The sequence below is a fragment of the Sinocyclocheilus anshuiensis genome, unplaced genomic scaffold, assembly GCF_001515605.1.
Source record: "Sinocyclocheilus anshuiensis isolate Anshui unplaced genomic scaffold, SAMN03320099.WGS_v1.1 scaffold1097, whole genome shotgun sequence".
Lineage (NCBI taxonomy): Eukaryota > Metazoa > Chordata > Actinopteri > Cypriniformes > Cyprinidae > Sinocyclocheilus > Sinocyclocheilus anshuiensis.
In genome coordinates this window covers 122,696-138,958 of record NW_015555843.1, presented here as the reverse complement: position 1 = coordinate 138,958, position 16,263 = coordinate 122,696, and the positions used below count along the sequence as shown (strand labels likewise).

General features: G+C 37.3%; 1 protein-coding gene and 1 long non-coding RNA gene across 2 annotated transcripts in view; one reads left to right on the top strand and one right to left on the bottom strand.

Annotated features, from left to right (window-relative positions):
* Positions 1 to 10,731, top strand: part of LOC107675567 (protein jagged-2-like) — a 41,604-nt gene extending 30,873 nt beyond the window's left edge. Inside the window, exons 10-26 of the mRNA XM_016469977.1 lie at positions 896 to 1,009; positions 1,751 to 1,797; positions 2,629 to 2,802; positions 2,893 to 3,043; positions 3,224 to 3,388; positions 3,502 to 3,615; positions 4,027 to 4,140; positions 4,221 to 4,334; positions 4,414 to 4,530; positions 4,751 to 4,778; positions 5,032 to 5,117; positions 5,773 to 5,886; positions 6,734 to 6,849; positions 7,374 to 7,628; positions 7,752 to 7,883; positions 9,584 to 9,737; positions 10,242 to 10,731. Of these exons, the coding sequence (XP_016325463.1) occupies positions 896 to 1,009; positions 1,751 to 1,797; positions 2,629 to 2,802; positions 2,893 to 3,043; positions 3,224 to 3,388; positions 3,502 to 3,615; positions 4,027 to 4,140; positions 4,221 to 4,334; positions 4,414 to 4,530; positions 4,751 to 4,778; positions 5,032 to 5,117; positions 5,773 to 5,886; positions 6,734 to 6,849; positions 7,374 to 7,628; positions 7,752 to 7,883; positions 9,584 to 9,737; positions 10,242 to 10,708 (2,462 nt within the window). The 3' untranslated portion in view covers positions 10,709 to 10,731. The remainder of the gene's footprint in view (positions 1 to 895; positions 1,010 to 1,750; positions 1,798 to 2,628; positions 2,803 to 2,892; positions 3,044 to 3,223; positions 3,389 to 3,501; positions 3,616 to 4,026; positions 4,141 to 4,220; positions 4,335 to 4,413; positions 4,531 to 4,750; positions 4,779 to 5,031; positions 5,118 to 5,772; positions 5,887 to 6,733; positions 6,850 to 7,373; positions 7,629 to 7,751; positions 7,884 to 9,583; positions 9,738 to 10,241) is intronic.
* Positions 10,732 to 10,761: 30 nt separating this feature from the next.
* Positions 10,762 to 13,562, bottom strand: LOC107675568 (uncharacterized). Its single transcript, XR_001632607.1, has 2 exons — positions 11,166 to 13,562; positions 10,762 to 11,043 (listed from the first exon to the last, which is right to left on the bottom strand). It is a non-coding gene; the product is annotated as an uncharacterized LOC107675568 (long non-coding RNA).
* Positions 13,563 to 16,263: the final 2,701 nt, after the last annotated feature.

Genomic DNA, 16,263 nt, shown 5'->3' with positions numbered 1-16,263 from the left:
GTGAATCAGCAGCATCCACAACTGAACGGAACAAAAAGTGTTGAACTTGAAAATTGTTTATGCGCGAGTGCACTTGCTAAATGAAGGCGGATTGTACAAAATGGATAAAAAAAATAAAATAATAAAAAAAAAACGTTACGCAAGGGAGAGACGAGGCAGCGCAGATCGCGCGTCTCATAAGTGAGTGGGAATTTACCGAACGTGGCACTTGCGGGAGTTAACACTGTATGCAATACCCGCAGCCTCACACCAAATTTCAGGCCGTGTAGATAGGCAAGCATATATACAAATCATTTAGTAAGCAGAAATCCGAAATTTACCTTAACATTTAGATTAGATGTTAGATGAAGATGCGACTGAATTGATGCTTGAAGAATGCACTTCCAGCAGCCATGATAAACAGTTGGCGGTTAAAGTTTTCTATGCACAATTTGATTTGACGAAAGTCACGAGACCTATTACTCTCTATCCAATCACGTTGATGGATAAAAATAAATTTAAAATAAGCATGTAACGACCACAAACGGAGGAAAATAGCGGAGTAAAAGTACTGATACATCACTTAAAATATACTCAAGTAAAAGTAAAAGTACACCATTTTTAAACTACTAAAAAAAGTACAATTACTGATAAAAACTACTTAATTACTGTAACGTGAGTATTTGTAATTCATTACTTCACACCCCTGCTGATACTGTAGTAGTAACACACACAGGGGAATTTAAATGTAATGCTGTGAGTACAGAGTACAGAGATGTGAATATGCCACAGTGCATCATGGGAATCTGAGTTTTTTTATGTGGTTTGACATGACCGACGTCTTGAGCTTGGTGGTGGGGCTTGATCTTCCATGCTGTCTCTAGCTCCCCTCATCCTTCTCTTCTCTCTCAAACAGATGTGAATGAGTGTACAAGGAGACCTTGTCTAAATGCTTACGCTTGTAAAAATCTAATTGGTGGATATCACTGCAACTGCTACCCGGGCTGGGCGGGACCGAACTGTAATATCAGTCAGTATACAAACTCTATGAAGTCTACAAAGTATATATCCCTTATACGCTTCCCCTCTTTTTCTGCAAAGCAGCAAACTTTTGCTCTTCTTCCTCTTCTCTAACACTGATTAAAGCTGCTTTGTTTTTCATGAAGCAGAAACAGCTTTAAAGCAATAGTGCACCTAAAAATTTCCAATGATGATTCAAACCCATAGAAAATGTTCTCATCCACCATACTATAAAAAAGGCTGAAATGTAAGTCATTATTCATTACAACCAGTTTTGTTAACTGGATCAATTAATTCTTAGAAAAGAACGACTCAAATAAATGATTAGTTCTTGTGAATGTTCCAAGAAAAGCGTTCTGGTCTGTTACATTTTGCTCTGTTTATCACACCAAGTCATCATGTAGCTTCAGAAGACCACTTTTATTATTGTACTTTTTTGTACTTTTTGAAGCTTGAAAGCTTCTTTTTACGCTTAGAAAGAGTGACCAACAGTCTTCACAATTAATGTATACAACACAAACGTGGTCATTTTTGAGAAAGCAGTGAGAGTAAAGATGTATTTTCCATCTTCAATTATTCTGAATTGCTTTGTCTCTTACAACAGGTTTTCTCCTAATTGTGCATTCTGTTAATCTGCCTGCTCTTGCATGTCTAAAAGCCGTTTTGATCTCTTGTTTTCTTCTTTTTCTTTGTGTTTTTACACATTTTGTACCAGAATGTTATGCTGATTGTGTTGATGATTATTTTCCAGATTTCAACAGCTGTTACGGTCAGTGTCAGAATGGAGGAACCTGTCAGGTAGGCATATGCCTGTTTTATTTGGCATGTCTGTTTAGAAATTCTGGGTTGAATCAGTTGCACTGCATCCTCCACAACCAACACTCAAAACAGTGCACATTTATGTTTCTTTACACTGTTCTGATTCACGTAATTCAATTAGGTAAACAAGACAGTGTGTGCAAATACTAAATGATGCAATTAGAGGCCAGATTCATTACTGCATTTATTGTAGACATTAGTGAATGTCTCCCTTTCTGGCTTTTCTAACATTTCTGTGATTGCTATTGCCTTTGATGTTGCTACTGTAAGAAAAGTTTTTTTTTATAATAGCAGAACTCAGTGAAAATAAACAACTTAAACTCAAAAGTTACACTTTTTATGGAGATTAAGGATAGCAAAATTTGCATGTTTCTTCTGTTCTCAGAGAATCAGTAGATGTTGTCAAAGGTGTGAGCACACAAATGGTAACGATAAAAAGAAATTAAGTAGGCGTTGTTCCTTAGATAATTAAGCATGTTTGGGGGATGCAGTTATTCTTAAAGGGATTGTTATCTGTATGACTTATTTTCTTCTGAGAAATGTCTCAGGTGTTTCTTTTGTTGTCTATAAAACAGAGGCAAAAATGGTTTGATTATCAGTATTCTTCAAAATACCATTTTTTGTGTTCCTCAGAGAAAAGTAAGTCATTTCTTAGTTCAGTTTTGGGTGAACTATCCCTTTAAGAAAATAACATGTAATGGAATTTAAATTGGAGTAAGTTATCATTTCTTGGTTATTAGCTCCCTGACTTTCTTGGGCTTCTGCCCTGCACACCTGCGAATCATCTCCACCTCTGTGTGTTTTTGTTAGGATGGTCGTCATGGTTACGTGTGCCAGTGCCAGCCGGGCTTCATGGGAAGACACTGCGAAGTGCAGCAAAGCAGGTGTGCCAGCTCCCCTTGCCAAAATGGTGGACGCTGCCGTTCGCTGGCCACTGGTTATGAGTGTGAGTGTCTGTATGGATACACCGGAACCAACTGTGAGGTGAGGTCAATAATTACATACAATGCACACAAAGACCTTTCTCTTTCTCAGTCGCTCATTTCCTCTCTCTGTCTCTCACTCTCTCTGTAGCTGCAGGTGGATCTATGCAGTCCAAACCCGTGTCAGAATAAAGGCCAGTGTCACTCTATGCAGGGAGATTTTTACTGCGCCTGCGCAGATGAATATGAGGGGAAGACATGTAGTCAGCTGCGAGACCATTGCAAAATCAGCACCTGCCAAGGTAGACAAATGACCTCACTGAAGTCCTCATAAAATGTATGATGTTTCAATTAGTAGAGCACAGCGCTGTTTGATTCTCAAGGAAAGGACTAGATAAATTTGCTGATATTACACATAAACTTAAGTTTGATGCCAATATTTGGTTAATTTTGTTTTGGATGGTGTTCTTTTTCCTCATTAGTGATTGACAGTTGTACTATTGCCGTGACAACTAATGGCACAGCAAAAGCAGTTTGGCACATCTTATCAAATGTGTGTGGTCCTCACGGGCGCTGCATCAGTCAGTCAGGAGGAAACTTCACCTGTGCCTGCCAACCAGGATTCACTGGGACATACTGTCATGAGAGTGAGTAATATAACGCACATCCAAACACAAACCATTATTAAAGCTTTATAAGCAGTATGTACAGTATACACACACATCAATTAATGGGGGTTTCTTTCTAATTTCTCACTCAGATATAAATGACTGTGCATCATCTCCTTGTCAGAATGGAGGAACATGCATTGATGACATTGACTCCTTTCGCTGTGTCTGTCCTGATGGCTTTGATGGGCAACTCTGTGAGCTGGGTAAAAATAACACCTCTACATGCTTAACTTAGCTAGTAGTGGAGCGCTAAACACATTTAGTCCCTAGAGAGAGATTTATTTCCACAAAAATAATTATATTTTATCATATTTTCAAAGAGAAAACAAATATATTATATACAAAGAACACAGTATTACTGTTTTGATCAAATAAATGCAGTCTTGCTGAAATTTACCAACCTTGAGCTTCTTTCCTCAATACAGCTTGCTTGTTTTTCTAGCAAGATCTGGCAATGCTGATCTGAGTCTGCTTTAGTACAGGGTCTAGCATATAGTTTATGTGTTTTACCGTAATCTTCACAATTAGAATTGAAGTACTCCAGTTTAATTTACAGGAGCGAACCACGATTGATGTATAATCTTTTCTAATCGTGATTATAATCTTCTCTTCAGAGGTGAATGAGTGTAGCGGTGAGCCTTGTCTAAATGGAGGTATGTGCATCGATCTGCTGAATGATTTCTACTGTCGCTGCACTGACAACTGGAAAGGAAAGACGTGTAACTCGCGTAAGTGAATGTATGTTTTAGTTTTCATTTTAGGCATCTAAATGTATGTACTTGTACTCAAAGTAGATTTGTTGTAACAGGAGACAATCAGTGTGATTCCAGTACATGCTCTAATGGAGGAACATGCTATGATCATGGCGACTCATTCCGATGTGCGTGTCCCTCTGGTTGGGGTGGCAGTACCTGTAACACAGGTGAGATAGAAACCAGAACACCTCCATGCTGACCTCATTTAGTCTATATTTTTCTGACTATCTCTGTCTCTCTCGCTAGCCATGAACAGCTCCTGTGAATCTGGTCCGTGTCTAAATGGCGGGACTTGTATTGGAGGGGGCAGCATCTTCACCTGCATCTGTAAGGATGGATGGGATGGGCCTACCTGTGCTCAAGGTAAGGCCACGCCCACTTATGAATTTCTTCCAACTCTCCCTCTTTTCCCAAAATATCTGCCAACTAAACCTTGTGGATGTGTAAATGTGAATACTCCCACGTGTTTAGCTGTGATTGGGCTTCAGGTGTGCTGGCAGGCCGTGATTTGCCCTGACAGGTCTAGTTCTGATATATCATCTGGTAGTTCTGCCTTCATGAGATGTTTTCATTCTGTTTTCAGATGTTGATGACTGCAACCCTCATCCATGGTAAGTGATGCAACAGATAACGTAAGTGAAGAAAAGTACAGAAAAGAGGACAAAACCATCACTCCTGTAAACATGTCACTCACAAAACTTTGGCTGAACTTTTGAATCTGAATATAGAATGTAAATGTGTCTAAACCCATACATCTATTGTAGGCAAATAAAGCTACTAGTTAATGCATCTGTATCTTGGTAAGCTGGTCAGATCAAGTTCGTACTACTCAGATGCTGTTTCTCTGTCCCTCTCTTTCTGTAGTTATAATGGGGGACAGTGTGTGGATGGGGTCAACTGGTTTCGCTGTGAGTGTGCACCTGGATTTGCAGGACCTGACTGTCGCATCAGTGAGTAAATAAATATGCAAATATCTCTGAATATGATTCAGCGAAACAGCAAGGACTATGAATATTCATGACATGACATTCCTTACAGGTTTTTGATTATTAAAACATTTAAAAAAATACTTAACATAAATACTTATGTTATTTAAATGTATATAAAAATATTAATATTAAATATTAATTTACAAGTGGAATGTTTGGAAAACCTGTTTGAACACAGACATTTCATTTAGTGCAACTAGTGGAGCAAAAATTACACATTTAGCCTTTAAAGCATGAAGAGGAAATTCACCCTATCTATTTTATAAATGCATTTAAATTAAAATTCAATTTGTGAACAATTCATTCATGCATATGTTTTATTGAAAAAAAAATTTAGCTCATAATTTTTAATCAAATATTAATCTTCCTGTGAAATGACAGACTTCTCTCCGGTGACATATGCTTTCTTACAATCAGCTGCAAGCTTGCATTCATATCTGCCTCAATCCAATCAAAAACCAATGAACTGAACCAAGTCCTCGTTGTGCTTTTTTTTTTTTTCTTTTTCAATGAGCCATTTCACTCGGATGTATGTCACAATACAGAAGAATAGATCCGATGCTACTTTCGATACATTCAGACTAACACTCTACTTCTGTCACTCACTCGATCTCAGACATAGATGAGTGTCAGTCCTCTCCCTGTTCGTATGGAGCCACATGTGCGGATGAGATTAATGGATATCGCTGTCTTTGCCCCATGGGACGAGCTGGACCACGCTGCCAGGAGTGTGAGTTCCCACTGACAGACCACCCTACTTGTTTGCATTATGAGAAATGAAGTGTTGAAAATCTTTGCTGTCTATTATGTCGTGTGAGCCCACCTTAACTTCGGCCAAACAAAACTGGACTAGACTAAATTGCCTGTTTCAGTGGCTTTCAACAGGGGCCTGTGGTGGTACTGCATGGGCTCTGACAACTTTTGTGTGGGAAAAGAAATTAAAATATGCATTAAACAAAAAAACAGCTAAATGCATTCAGCTAAATGTTTCATTGTCCCTTACAAATTAAAATGCATTGAGTAAAATGTTAGGATTATTTATTTATTGAAATGATGGGATGGCATATTATTTGATGCATATTATTGTAGGATAGGCTTACACTGCAACATTCAGTTATGTACAATATATAATGAAGGTACCTGCTCCATCTCGTTGCATTTATTTGATCAAAAATACAGTGAAAATACATTAGTAATACTGTGAAATAATTTTACAATTTTAAATAACTCTTTCTATTTTAATATATTTTAAAATGTAATTTATTTCTATGATGGCAAAGCTGAAACCAGTCTTCAGTGTCACGATTCTTCAGAAATCATTCTAACGTGCTGATTTGGTGCTTTTTTTAAATCAATTTTGTACAAACCCAAATAATTTTTTTTAGGATGTTTTGATGGATAGAAAGTTCAAAAGAACAGCATTTATTTTAAACATTATAAATTTCTTTACTGCCATTTTTGATCAAGTTAATGAATCCCTGCTGAATAGAAGTATTCATTTAAAAAAAAAAATGTTTGTGCATGATCTGATCTCTTTTTCTTTCACGGTGTACCTCTTCATCTCTCTTTATCTGTAGTTATTGGCGTTGGAAAGGCATGCGATCGCTCTGGGTTGCAGGTTCATCATGGTGATCGTTGGGAGGATGGGTGCAACAGCTGTCAGTGCATGAACGGAAACATCAGATGCACTAAAGTGAGTCCAACAATATACCTCAGACTGTGCTACTGTACTACTACCAATTGCAGTCACATGCAGCGTAAAATAAGTTAAAAAGGTGAAAATGCATTAAGGAAATAATTTTGTTCAATCTCACAAACATTAAAAAATATATATATATTTATTTATTTATTTTAAAGTGACGTGTGTCCAAGTACGGTGTCCCATACTCGGAATTTGTGCTCTGCATTTAACCCATTCAAGTGCACACACACATACCCAGAGCAGTGGGCGGCCATTTTTGCTGTGGTGCCCGGGAAGCAATTGGGGGTTCGGTGCCTTGCTCAAGCGCACCTCAGTCGTGGTATTGAAGGTGGAAGAGAGAGCTGTACATTCACTCCCCCCACCTACAATCCCTGCCGGTACTGAGACTTGTACTGAGACTCGAACCCGCTACTTATGTTATCATTTATTGTTTTATTTTCATTATTATTTTTATTTATTTTTTAGCTCCATGTAGATATAGATTCATTATTAAGATTTTTTTATTGTGACAACAGGTGCATTGTGGTCGTCAGCCCTGCTTGTTGCAGTCAGACTCTGGTGAGCTACAGCGTCCTGTGTGTTCACTTGGACTGGAGTGTGTAGAGCATCATTTCCTGTCTTGCCTTCATCCACCATGCAATCATCTGGGTGTATGCTCCACTCGTGAACATCTACAGCCCTTCAGCACTCCGTGCCTACCCAACAATGGCTACCTAGATGACAACTGTGCTCGAGTCACGCTTGTATTTGACTCTGACAGTGTCCCGCAGGTAAGAGTTTTTCATTTAGTAAATGCTGAAAGTACAGAAAGACAGATAGATTAAATATATACAGCTCTTTATTTCAGATACACTTGATTTTTCCAATCAAAATGTTGTGGGTTTGTTTAACAGGGCACTACTGCTGAAGGTGTCTGCACACAGCTAACGTATCTGCCAATCACACGAACCCTGGCCAAAGACCACTCCCTCTACATTCTTTGTGACCAATCACCTTCCAGCCAAAATGCAGTGGAGGTTGCTATGGTGAGCTAACTTTCTTTAATCATCAGTCGTTAATCCTATAAGATTACCTCATCTGCTCAGTACTCATGTTCAGTCTCAGAGCCGCTAAGAAAAAAAGGAACAAATCTTGACATATAACATAAAAACACTGTTAAGAAGACAGGACATAAAAGAAGGTTAATGCTGAAGATTTAACTTTTTCTTGTCACCTGAGGTTGTCAGATCATTATTTTTTTATTAGAAGCTGTTTTCAAATGAGTTTTCAAAAAAGTTGGACCTTGAAGAAAATCCCAAATTTCATGGTGATAAATACAACTGTGGTGACATTTATGTCTGCGCATCTCGTAAAAGGAATTACTCTAAAATAATTTGAAGGCAGTGTAAAACAGTGTGCATCAAAATACAGAATTTTTTCATCCAATAACATGCTCTTCCTGAAACCATCTGTTTTCCTTCACTTTGAAGTGTTTATTTCTTTCTTTCCATCTCGTCTCTCCTTTAAAACATTTCCATGTCCTTCTTCCAGTTTGCACTTTTTCAAAAAAACGCCCCTTAAATCACAGTCAAACAGCTTCCAAAGAGCGCTTGTAAAAATTAGATCCTTTTGTGAATTCAAGACTGACTTTCTTTAATTTCTCTTATCTAAATGTTTCTTTCACATCAAAAATTCAGCTTTTCTCCTTTAACATACCTCACCTGTCCTGCTCTACACACTCTCATCTTTCTCTCTCTTTATCTCCTTCACTCACTTTGAGACCATTGCTGTAGCAATGCAGACTCTTGGGGAAAGCTCTGACCCTCTACTACTTTAAGCCCTTAATGGCCAGAATCTTAGTTCTTCTTTTTCTGTGATGTTGTAATGCTGTTAAGATTTATGTTGTAACATTAAAAGTTTTCCAGAAAAGTAGCGGTAACCTTTTATGGTGTGAGCTCTCAAAAGACTGTGCTTTGTTCTGAAGTTATAAGCTCAGTATAGGGACGTCCCCTGTGGACTCCAGCGTGGTTATACCCTGTCTATTACCACAGACAACTACATGTGGCTGGCCATGAAATTTAAGGGAAAGGTGAATAACTTGCCCAGTCAGGTCTAACTTCTTTCATTTCTGATCCAGCCATTCTATTTTCCTTCCCCACTCTAAATTCCTTTCCTCCTATTTCATGCTGTCTTTCTATCTTTGTCATTCCAATATGTCTCCATCATTCCTCCTTCCCTTTTCTCTGAATGTCTTTTTTTAGTTTTGATTTTAGTATGCTTTATTATGAAATCAAAGGGAATAAAGAAGTAATATTATTACTTCACAAAATTGTATTTCCAGATTCAAATGAGATTTTCCCCTTATTAGTTATCCTAATAGGACAGGGACTGTCTCATTGCTTGCTACATAATCAAATGTTTGTTTTATTTGTTTTATTTTGTTGTTAAATTTTTCCTGGATGTCGTCATTTTTATTCCTGTGTCTGCCTGTTTCAGTAGTGAGGTTGTGTGTGCTGAGTCTCTAACAATTTCGCTCTTAGTTTTTTTTTTTTTTTACTGTTTACAGATATTCCACCATTGTGACTTTTTAGGGCCAAATAGCATTCCATTGACTCTGTTGTTGTTGTTGTTATTGTTGTAAGTGAGATAATTATGTAAATGTAAGTAAAACATCAGGACTACAGCTAAGAAAGGACTTGAGTCTTTGTAAATATTCATTTGCTCTTTTTCTTTTTGATTTCCGCAGTCATATGAGCAAAACACCGTTGTTGAGGGACGAGCTCAGATACAGGATGTTGTCCACTCCATCATTGATGTTCTGTCCAAACCTCACAACAGCACGTTACTGTTGGCTGTGAGAGAGGTCAGAGTTGACACTCAGGACCCGCGTCCTCAAGTCGGTGAGTCAGATGTGTCTCTTTTAGACATCATAACATAAATCGATTAACATAATTAATCCTTTTCTGAAATAATTATGATTTAATTTATTATTTAAACTATAGTTTATTTATAAAATTATTTAAATCTATATATTATAATAACAATAATAATCAAAAAGTTTGGGGTTGGTAAGATGTTTTCTATTTTAATTTATTTAAAAAAATGTAATTTATTCCTGTCATGGCAAAGCTGAATATTCAGCAGCGTTTCCTCCAGGCTTCAGTGTCACATGATCCTTCAGAAATCATTCTAATATGCTGATTTAATGCTCAAGAAACAATTTTTATTATCATGTTGAAAACAGTTGTGCTGCTTAATTTATTTTTATTTTTTTGAGGAAACTGCAATACATCACTTTTGATCCGTTTATTTTTGATAAAATATTAATTTCTTAAAAAAATCTCACTGACCCAAACATTTTGAATGGTAGTGAATATGATTTTTTTTTGTGTGTCTCTCTACAGGTTACCTCATCCCATTGCTGTGTGTGCTGTTTGTGGTATTATGGATCTCATGTGTCATCATCTGCGTGTGGTGGTTCAGAAGACGCAGGAAAGCTAGACAAAGAGAGGACACGCAGATGGAGGAGAGCATCAACAACCAGCGCGGGACACTACTGAGCACTCGCATGCCTCACAAAGACAACACAGACCCGCTGCAGGAGAACAAGAACCTGTTTTACCCTCTGGATCGGGTTGGAGACGGAGCTGAGCGAGAGGAAGAGGAGGAAGAGGGAGATGAAGAGAGCGACAGAGGGCTGGTTCTGCATAAGTGCTCATCTCTTGAGTACACTAAAGGGGACGCAGTGTACACTATTCACACTACAGCCCAAAATCAGCCAAACAGGACACACTACAGCAGCAAAGAAAACTGCTGCAAGAACAATGTGAACGAGAGTTTAAGCGAGCACATGAAAGATCATTACGTATGAAAGAACCAGACAAACAAGAAAAAATATAAGTATTTTTTTGTTGTCTGATCTGAAAGCTTCTGGGCTTTTCATTCTTTTTTCATCATTGTGTAGTCAAATGAAACAGGGATTTGTGTCACAAAAATGCAGCAAATGCGACATTCAAAGAATGGTTTTCAAAATCCTTTTTTTTTTTTTGTTTACACTTGCACTCACTTTCCTTAAAAAGAAGGACATTTTTACACAAAGCTGAACTTTAAGATTATGTTTGTGAACTATGGCGAGACCTTTGACCCTTGAGGCTGAGGAGTAATCAGCGATAGGCAGCTTTAAAGTGTTTTTGATTATGTCCAGACCTGCCCAAAGTCAAGTGTTAGAAGCCGTTAAATCTTCCAGAGGTATATATACACAAATGCCTCACTGTACCGTCACAATAGCGCTTACCTTTTTTTATTTTTTATTTCTCTTATGTCCAGACCTGCCCAAAGTCAAGTGTTAGAAGCCGTTAAATCTTCCAGAGGTATATATACACAAGTGCCTCACTGTACCGTCACAATAGCGCTTACCTTTTTTTATTTTTTATTTCTAATGATGCACATACGTTGGTTCTTGTTTTTGTTAACACATGCTATAGACACACTTAAATGTATAGTTTACCCAAAGGAAGATTCTGTTATCATTTACTCACCCTCATGTCATTCCAAACCTGTATGACTTTTTTCTTCTGTGTAACATAAAAGTGTAGGAAGTCACACAAAATCTGGAGCTTTCACGCTTCAAAAGGGATGCAAAAGCACCATAAAAGTATCATAAGAGTATCATAAAATTGCTATGTTATATTCCAAGTCATCTGGAGCCATATGATAGCTTTGTGTGATGAACAGACCAAAGCGTACATTATTATTCACTAATATCTTACCTTCTGTTGGGCTGTTAACCATTGTCATTAGGTTTGAAAACCAGACCATTCAGAGTTGAACTGGATCAACTGATTAATTGAAAAGCTCCAACTCAAAAGAATCATTTGTTCATGAATCAGACAATCTCTAGCATTCATATTATGTGAATAACGACTGAAGTTTGTCCTTCACACAAATCTGTTGTATGACATTAGAAGACTTTTTAAAGAAACATACATTTTTAAGACCTATTTAAGGTGCTTTTTTGTAATTACAGAGCTCGACAGCCTCGGTCCTCATTCCTTTTTGTTACACAGAAAAGAGAATAAATGGCATTTGGGTGAGTAAATGAATACACAAGTTTCATTTTTGGGTGAACTAAGATACTGTTAAGTATAAAAGGCTTACTTTTTTATATTGAAATTCACCTTCTTTGGGAATTGGTACTCAGTCCAGACAGTAAGATTATTCTGACTGATAATCTCTCACTCAGCTCTTGATGGTTAGAAATGATTGCTTTTGTCTTTTTTCATGTGACAGCCATATAAACAGAACAGTCATGATGTAAAGAATCAAGGGCCACTTCAGTCAACACACTATTGTGTTGTCCCAAAACACTTAGGTTTTTGTAGGGGTACACAGTAGGGGACGATGATTTTAGTTCTTTAATCACTGAGAGATAATTCATTAAATTGAAAAATATTCATATGTACATATGTAAATAGTGAAAAAGACATAGCTGTGTATATTTGAGTTTAGTAAATTATATGACACCTTTTTATCGTCTTTCTTAAAATTATTACTTTTTCTTATTCTCTCCTTCAGTCGCTCTCCTTTTCAACAGTGTCATTCCTTTTATTTATGTTGGTCAGAAAATGTTTTATATATAAATATGTAAAATGGCCACAAGTTGGTAGTCTATCTGTGGGGACTTTATAAGAAATACTTTAAATGATAGATGATCTATTTTCATGTTAGAATAGATTATCTGTGTTGTTTTTATGACTTTCCTAATGAATGTCGACTAAGGATTGGACACATTGACCATGCTGAAAGAATGTTTTGCCACTGATCAAATGCTGACTTCTTCGGAAGGTCTACAGTACTTCATAGGAGAAAGACTCAAAGACTTCAAAGAAATATGCTGCATGTTCGAGTGGCACTTTTTTCTCCTTAGAACAGTCCAACACTTGCATTTTCAAGCCAATGTCAGTCCTGATATAATTGTTTATATTAGTGTCCCAGACTGTCTGGTTTTAAGTTGGATGTTGGAAGACTTTGGAAAAAAAATGTTTTCTTAATGCTTTCAGAACATCATTGCTTGTTATTATGCTACAACTCAAAATGAACCACAAATGGACCAGAGTATTGACCCACGTCAACGACAGAAAACACTTGAGTTCAAAGCGTATCTTCTGTCTGAGTATTGTGTTGAAAATAAGATTTTATATTTATAAAATGGTACTATATTACTATAATACCATTTTTCAAAAGAACACTATGAGTAAAGATTTATGTTATCTGAAATCCTCCCTTGTTTGGGGTGGCTGGGGTATTTTTCCCTCCTTTATTCATGAGCTGTTCTGTCATATTTGATTGGAGTCTAATCAAATGCAATTAAGGTTTTTTGGAAGGTGAGAACAATTTTATCAGTGCATGTTGCTGTGGCTGAATGAAGGGAACAATTTATGTCTTTAGTGCACAGAAAAATATATTACAGCTGACTATAGAAATGATTGGATAATGCAAAATGTGATAGTAATTCAGATTTACATTCTGAATCATGTCACTCCTCAAAGAAAGTTTCATTATTATAATATAAAGGAATTGAAACACTAACCTAACATGAATAAAAAAGTCCATCACATAACTGGCTGTGATTAGTTTTACATGCACTGATGCTCATACTGAATCTGGCATTTCATTTGTTAAATCTGTCTGATTTTCCCAACAAGTATTTATTAAAGGCTTGTACCTATGAGGTTTACAATTTTATTTCATATGTAGCATTTGTGATGTCTTCATTTATTTTTTCTATTTAAAAGAAGACCCAGAAACACAAGCTCGCACCTCATTTGTCACCTGCTGACATCATGCATGACAGTGAGATCCACAGAGCTAGAGAAGAATCCTCATGGAGCTGACGAGGCTGATAACATAGGTTTTGTTTTGACTCAGTCAGAGTAACGATGTGTATCATCTCTCTTAAAGATTAACCTGTTCTAACTCATCCTGGGTTTCACGGCTTTAATTTCCCAAGGAAAAAAAAGACACACCCACATAAAAAATTCCTCCATTTCTTTTCAGAACTATTCACCTTGGATTACCGGATCTTTCTGGAGGATGAGGTTGTAAAGCATTGGCAAACAACCAGTATAGATTAAAAACACAACTGTTTTCAACATTGATAATAATAAGAAAATTCTTGAGAAGTTTCTTGAATGATTTCTGAAGGATCTTGTGACACTGAGGGATCTTATCTATTCACGAACAGCTTGTAACACTCCAAAGAGAAAGGAAAACTTCATATGACCCCTTTAAAATATATTAAGATAACAGGTAAAAGAGTTCAATTGCAAAAATATTTCAGAATATTGCCGTTTTTACTGTATATTTATTAAATAATTTGGCAGTCCTGGTGAGCATAAGATACTTGCTTTCAAAAGCATGAAAAAAATAAAATCCCCTAACTTTTGAATGCTAGTGTAGTTCACCCAAAAATTATTTTGTCACGGAAATAAGATGTTCATGCTTGTTTCACATAGAATGAAAGTGACAGGGGTTGTTAGGCTCTATAAATGAAATAACATTTGAGAGCTGATTTATATTAAAGTATATCAGGGCCGTCCCAAGCGAGGGGCCCGGTGTGGCTGCACAAGTTGCACCACTCTTATGACAGCCCTGCAGTATATTTTCCTTTAACTATTAATGGGCAAAATCATTAGAAATCTTAGTGCAAGATAGAGTTAAAAACTACTCAAACTAGACCCTTAAATACTTAAAGGGATCTTTTTCACGAAGTCTTCATTTGGTTTTTGGCGTGTACTAGAATAGGTTTTCATGCTTGATTGTTTCAAAAACATTTTTGTTTTTTTTACATGTTTTATATTATTGCAGCACCTCTCTTCCCAGTCTGTCTTGAACACCCTATTTACTTCCTGTTTCGATGAAACCCCTCCTTCCAAAATACAAAATGTACCCTGATTGGTTAGCTGGCTCAGTGCATAGTTACTGGCGAACCACTTAGATCAGGGGTGTCAAAATCAATTCCTGGAGGGCCGGAGCCCTGCAGAGTTTTGTTCCAACCCTGCTCCAACACACATACCACATAGTTTTCAAATAAGCCTGAAGGACTTGATTAGTTGTATCAGGTGTGTTTAATTAGGGTTGAATCTAAACTCTGCAGAGCTCCGGCCCTCCAGGAACTGAGTTTGACACCCCTGGCTTAGAGCGTGTTCCAGAAATGTCATTCCCTTTATCATAACCACGAGTTTCATCTGCTCAGCTGTAAATATTAATGATGGCGTCAATTTTGCCATATCATTTGGAGTCCGATTCAGACCCTGAGAATGTTTATGAACAAGAGGATCGTGCAGAAACTTTGCAAGCACAAATAAAGGTGAACAGCATCTATTCACCATGTTGACAACACGCTACAGGCCTTGCCCTTGGGCAGGAATTATTTTAATGAGTGACAGTGTGTCATCACAATATCTGGAAGAAGCGTGTTTTTGTAGTTTTTCAAAAGTGTTTTCTGTTAAAGAGAATATATGCTTTTAGAATGGACTCTTAGCTTTGTAACCTTGCAGATCTTTTTATGCTCAAACAGCAACATTACATACTAATTAAAGTTGAAAAAGCATAACAGGACCCCTTTAAAAATCTTCATTCTTATATTTTATTTCCAATTTACTAAATCTTCTCCATCAAGGGCTCTTCAATTCCAGTCCTGGAAGGCCAGTGTCCTGCTGAGTTTAGCTCTAACCCTAACTAAACACACACGAAATCAAGGTGTTCAAAACTGACTGCAAATTACAGACAGTTGGGTTAAATTAGGTTTGGTACTGCAGGACACTGGCCCTCAAGGGCTGGAGCTGAAGAGCCTCAGTCTGTGATGTTGCACCATCAGGTCTTGTTAGGTGGCCTGGTGCCCTTGGTCTGAACTCTGGGCTGAAATGACTTTATCCTGTAACACGTCTGTGGTAGTGGAAAGGTGTCTATTTTAGGAGCGTGTTTTTCTTGCCGTACTGTAATTTATACTTCATGGGGAGAGCAGGTGCTGGTAAGCTTACTGTATGAAAGGACAGTAAGTGTACTTGACTGCTAATGTCAACAGTAGTAAGTTTATGTGTAGGTACTTTGGCGTGAGTGTATGAGCGAGTGTACTTTGATTTGTTGGATGTTAGCTTCATGCTAAGCTGCAGAATTATTGCTGAGTCAGCAGTGGCTTCAGGTTCACAATCTGAGCTGCATGCATAGACATAAAGAAAAGAATTTAGCGAACACATTTGTTCTGTCAGCAGAGGAATCTGCCAACCGGCATCTGGCAGCTCAGCCTTCAGTACCTGAAACTTGAGGTACACCTCACATTCCTGTTTTATAAGCTGAGAGAGAATGACAAAGAGAGAAAAAAAAATTAAATCAGAAACTATGCTGTTAATTATATTTTCAAATAGT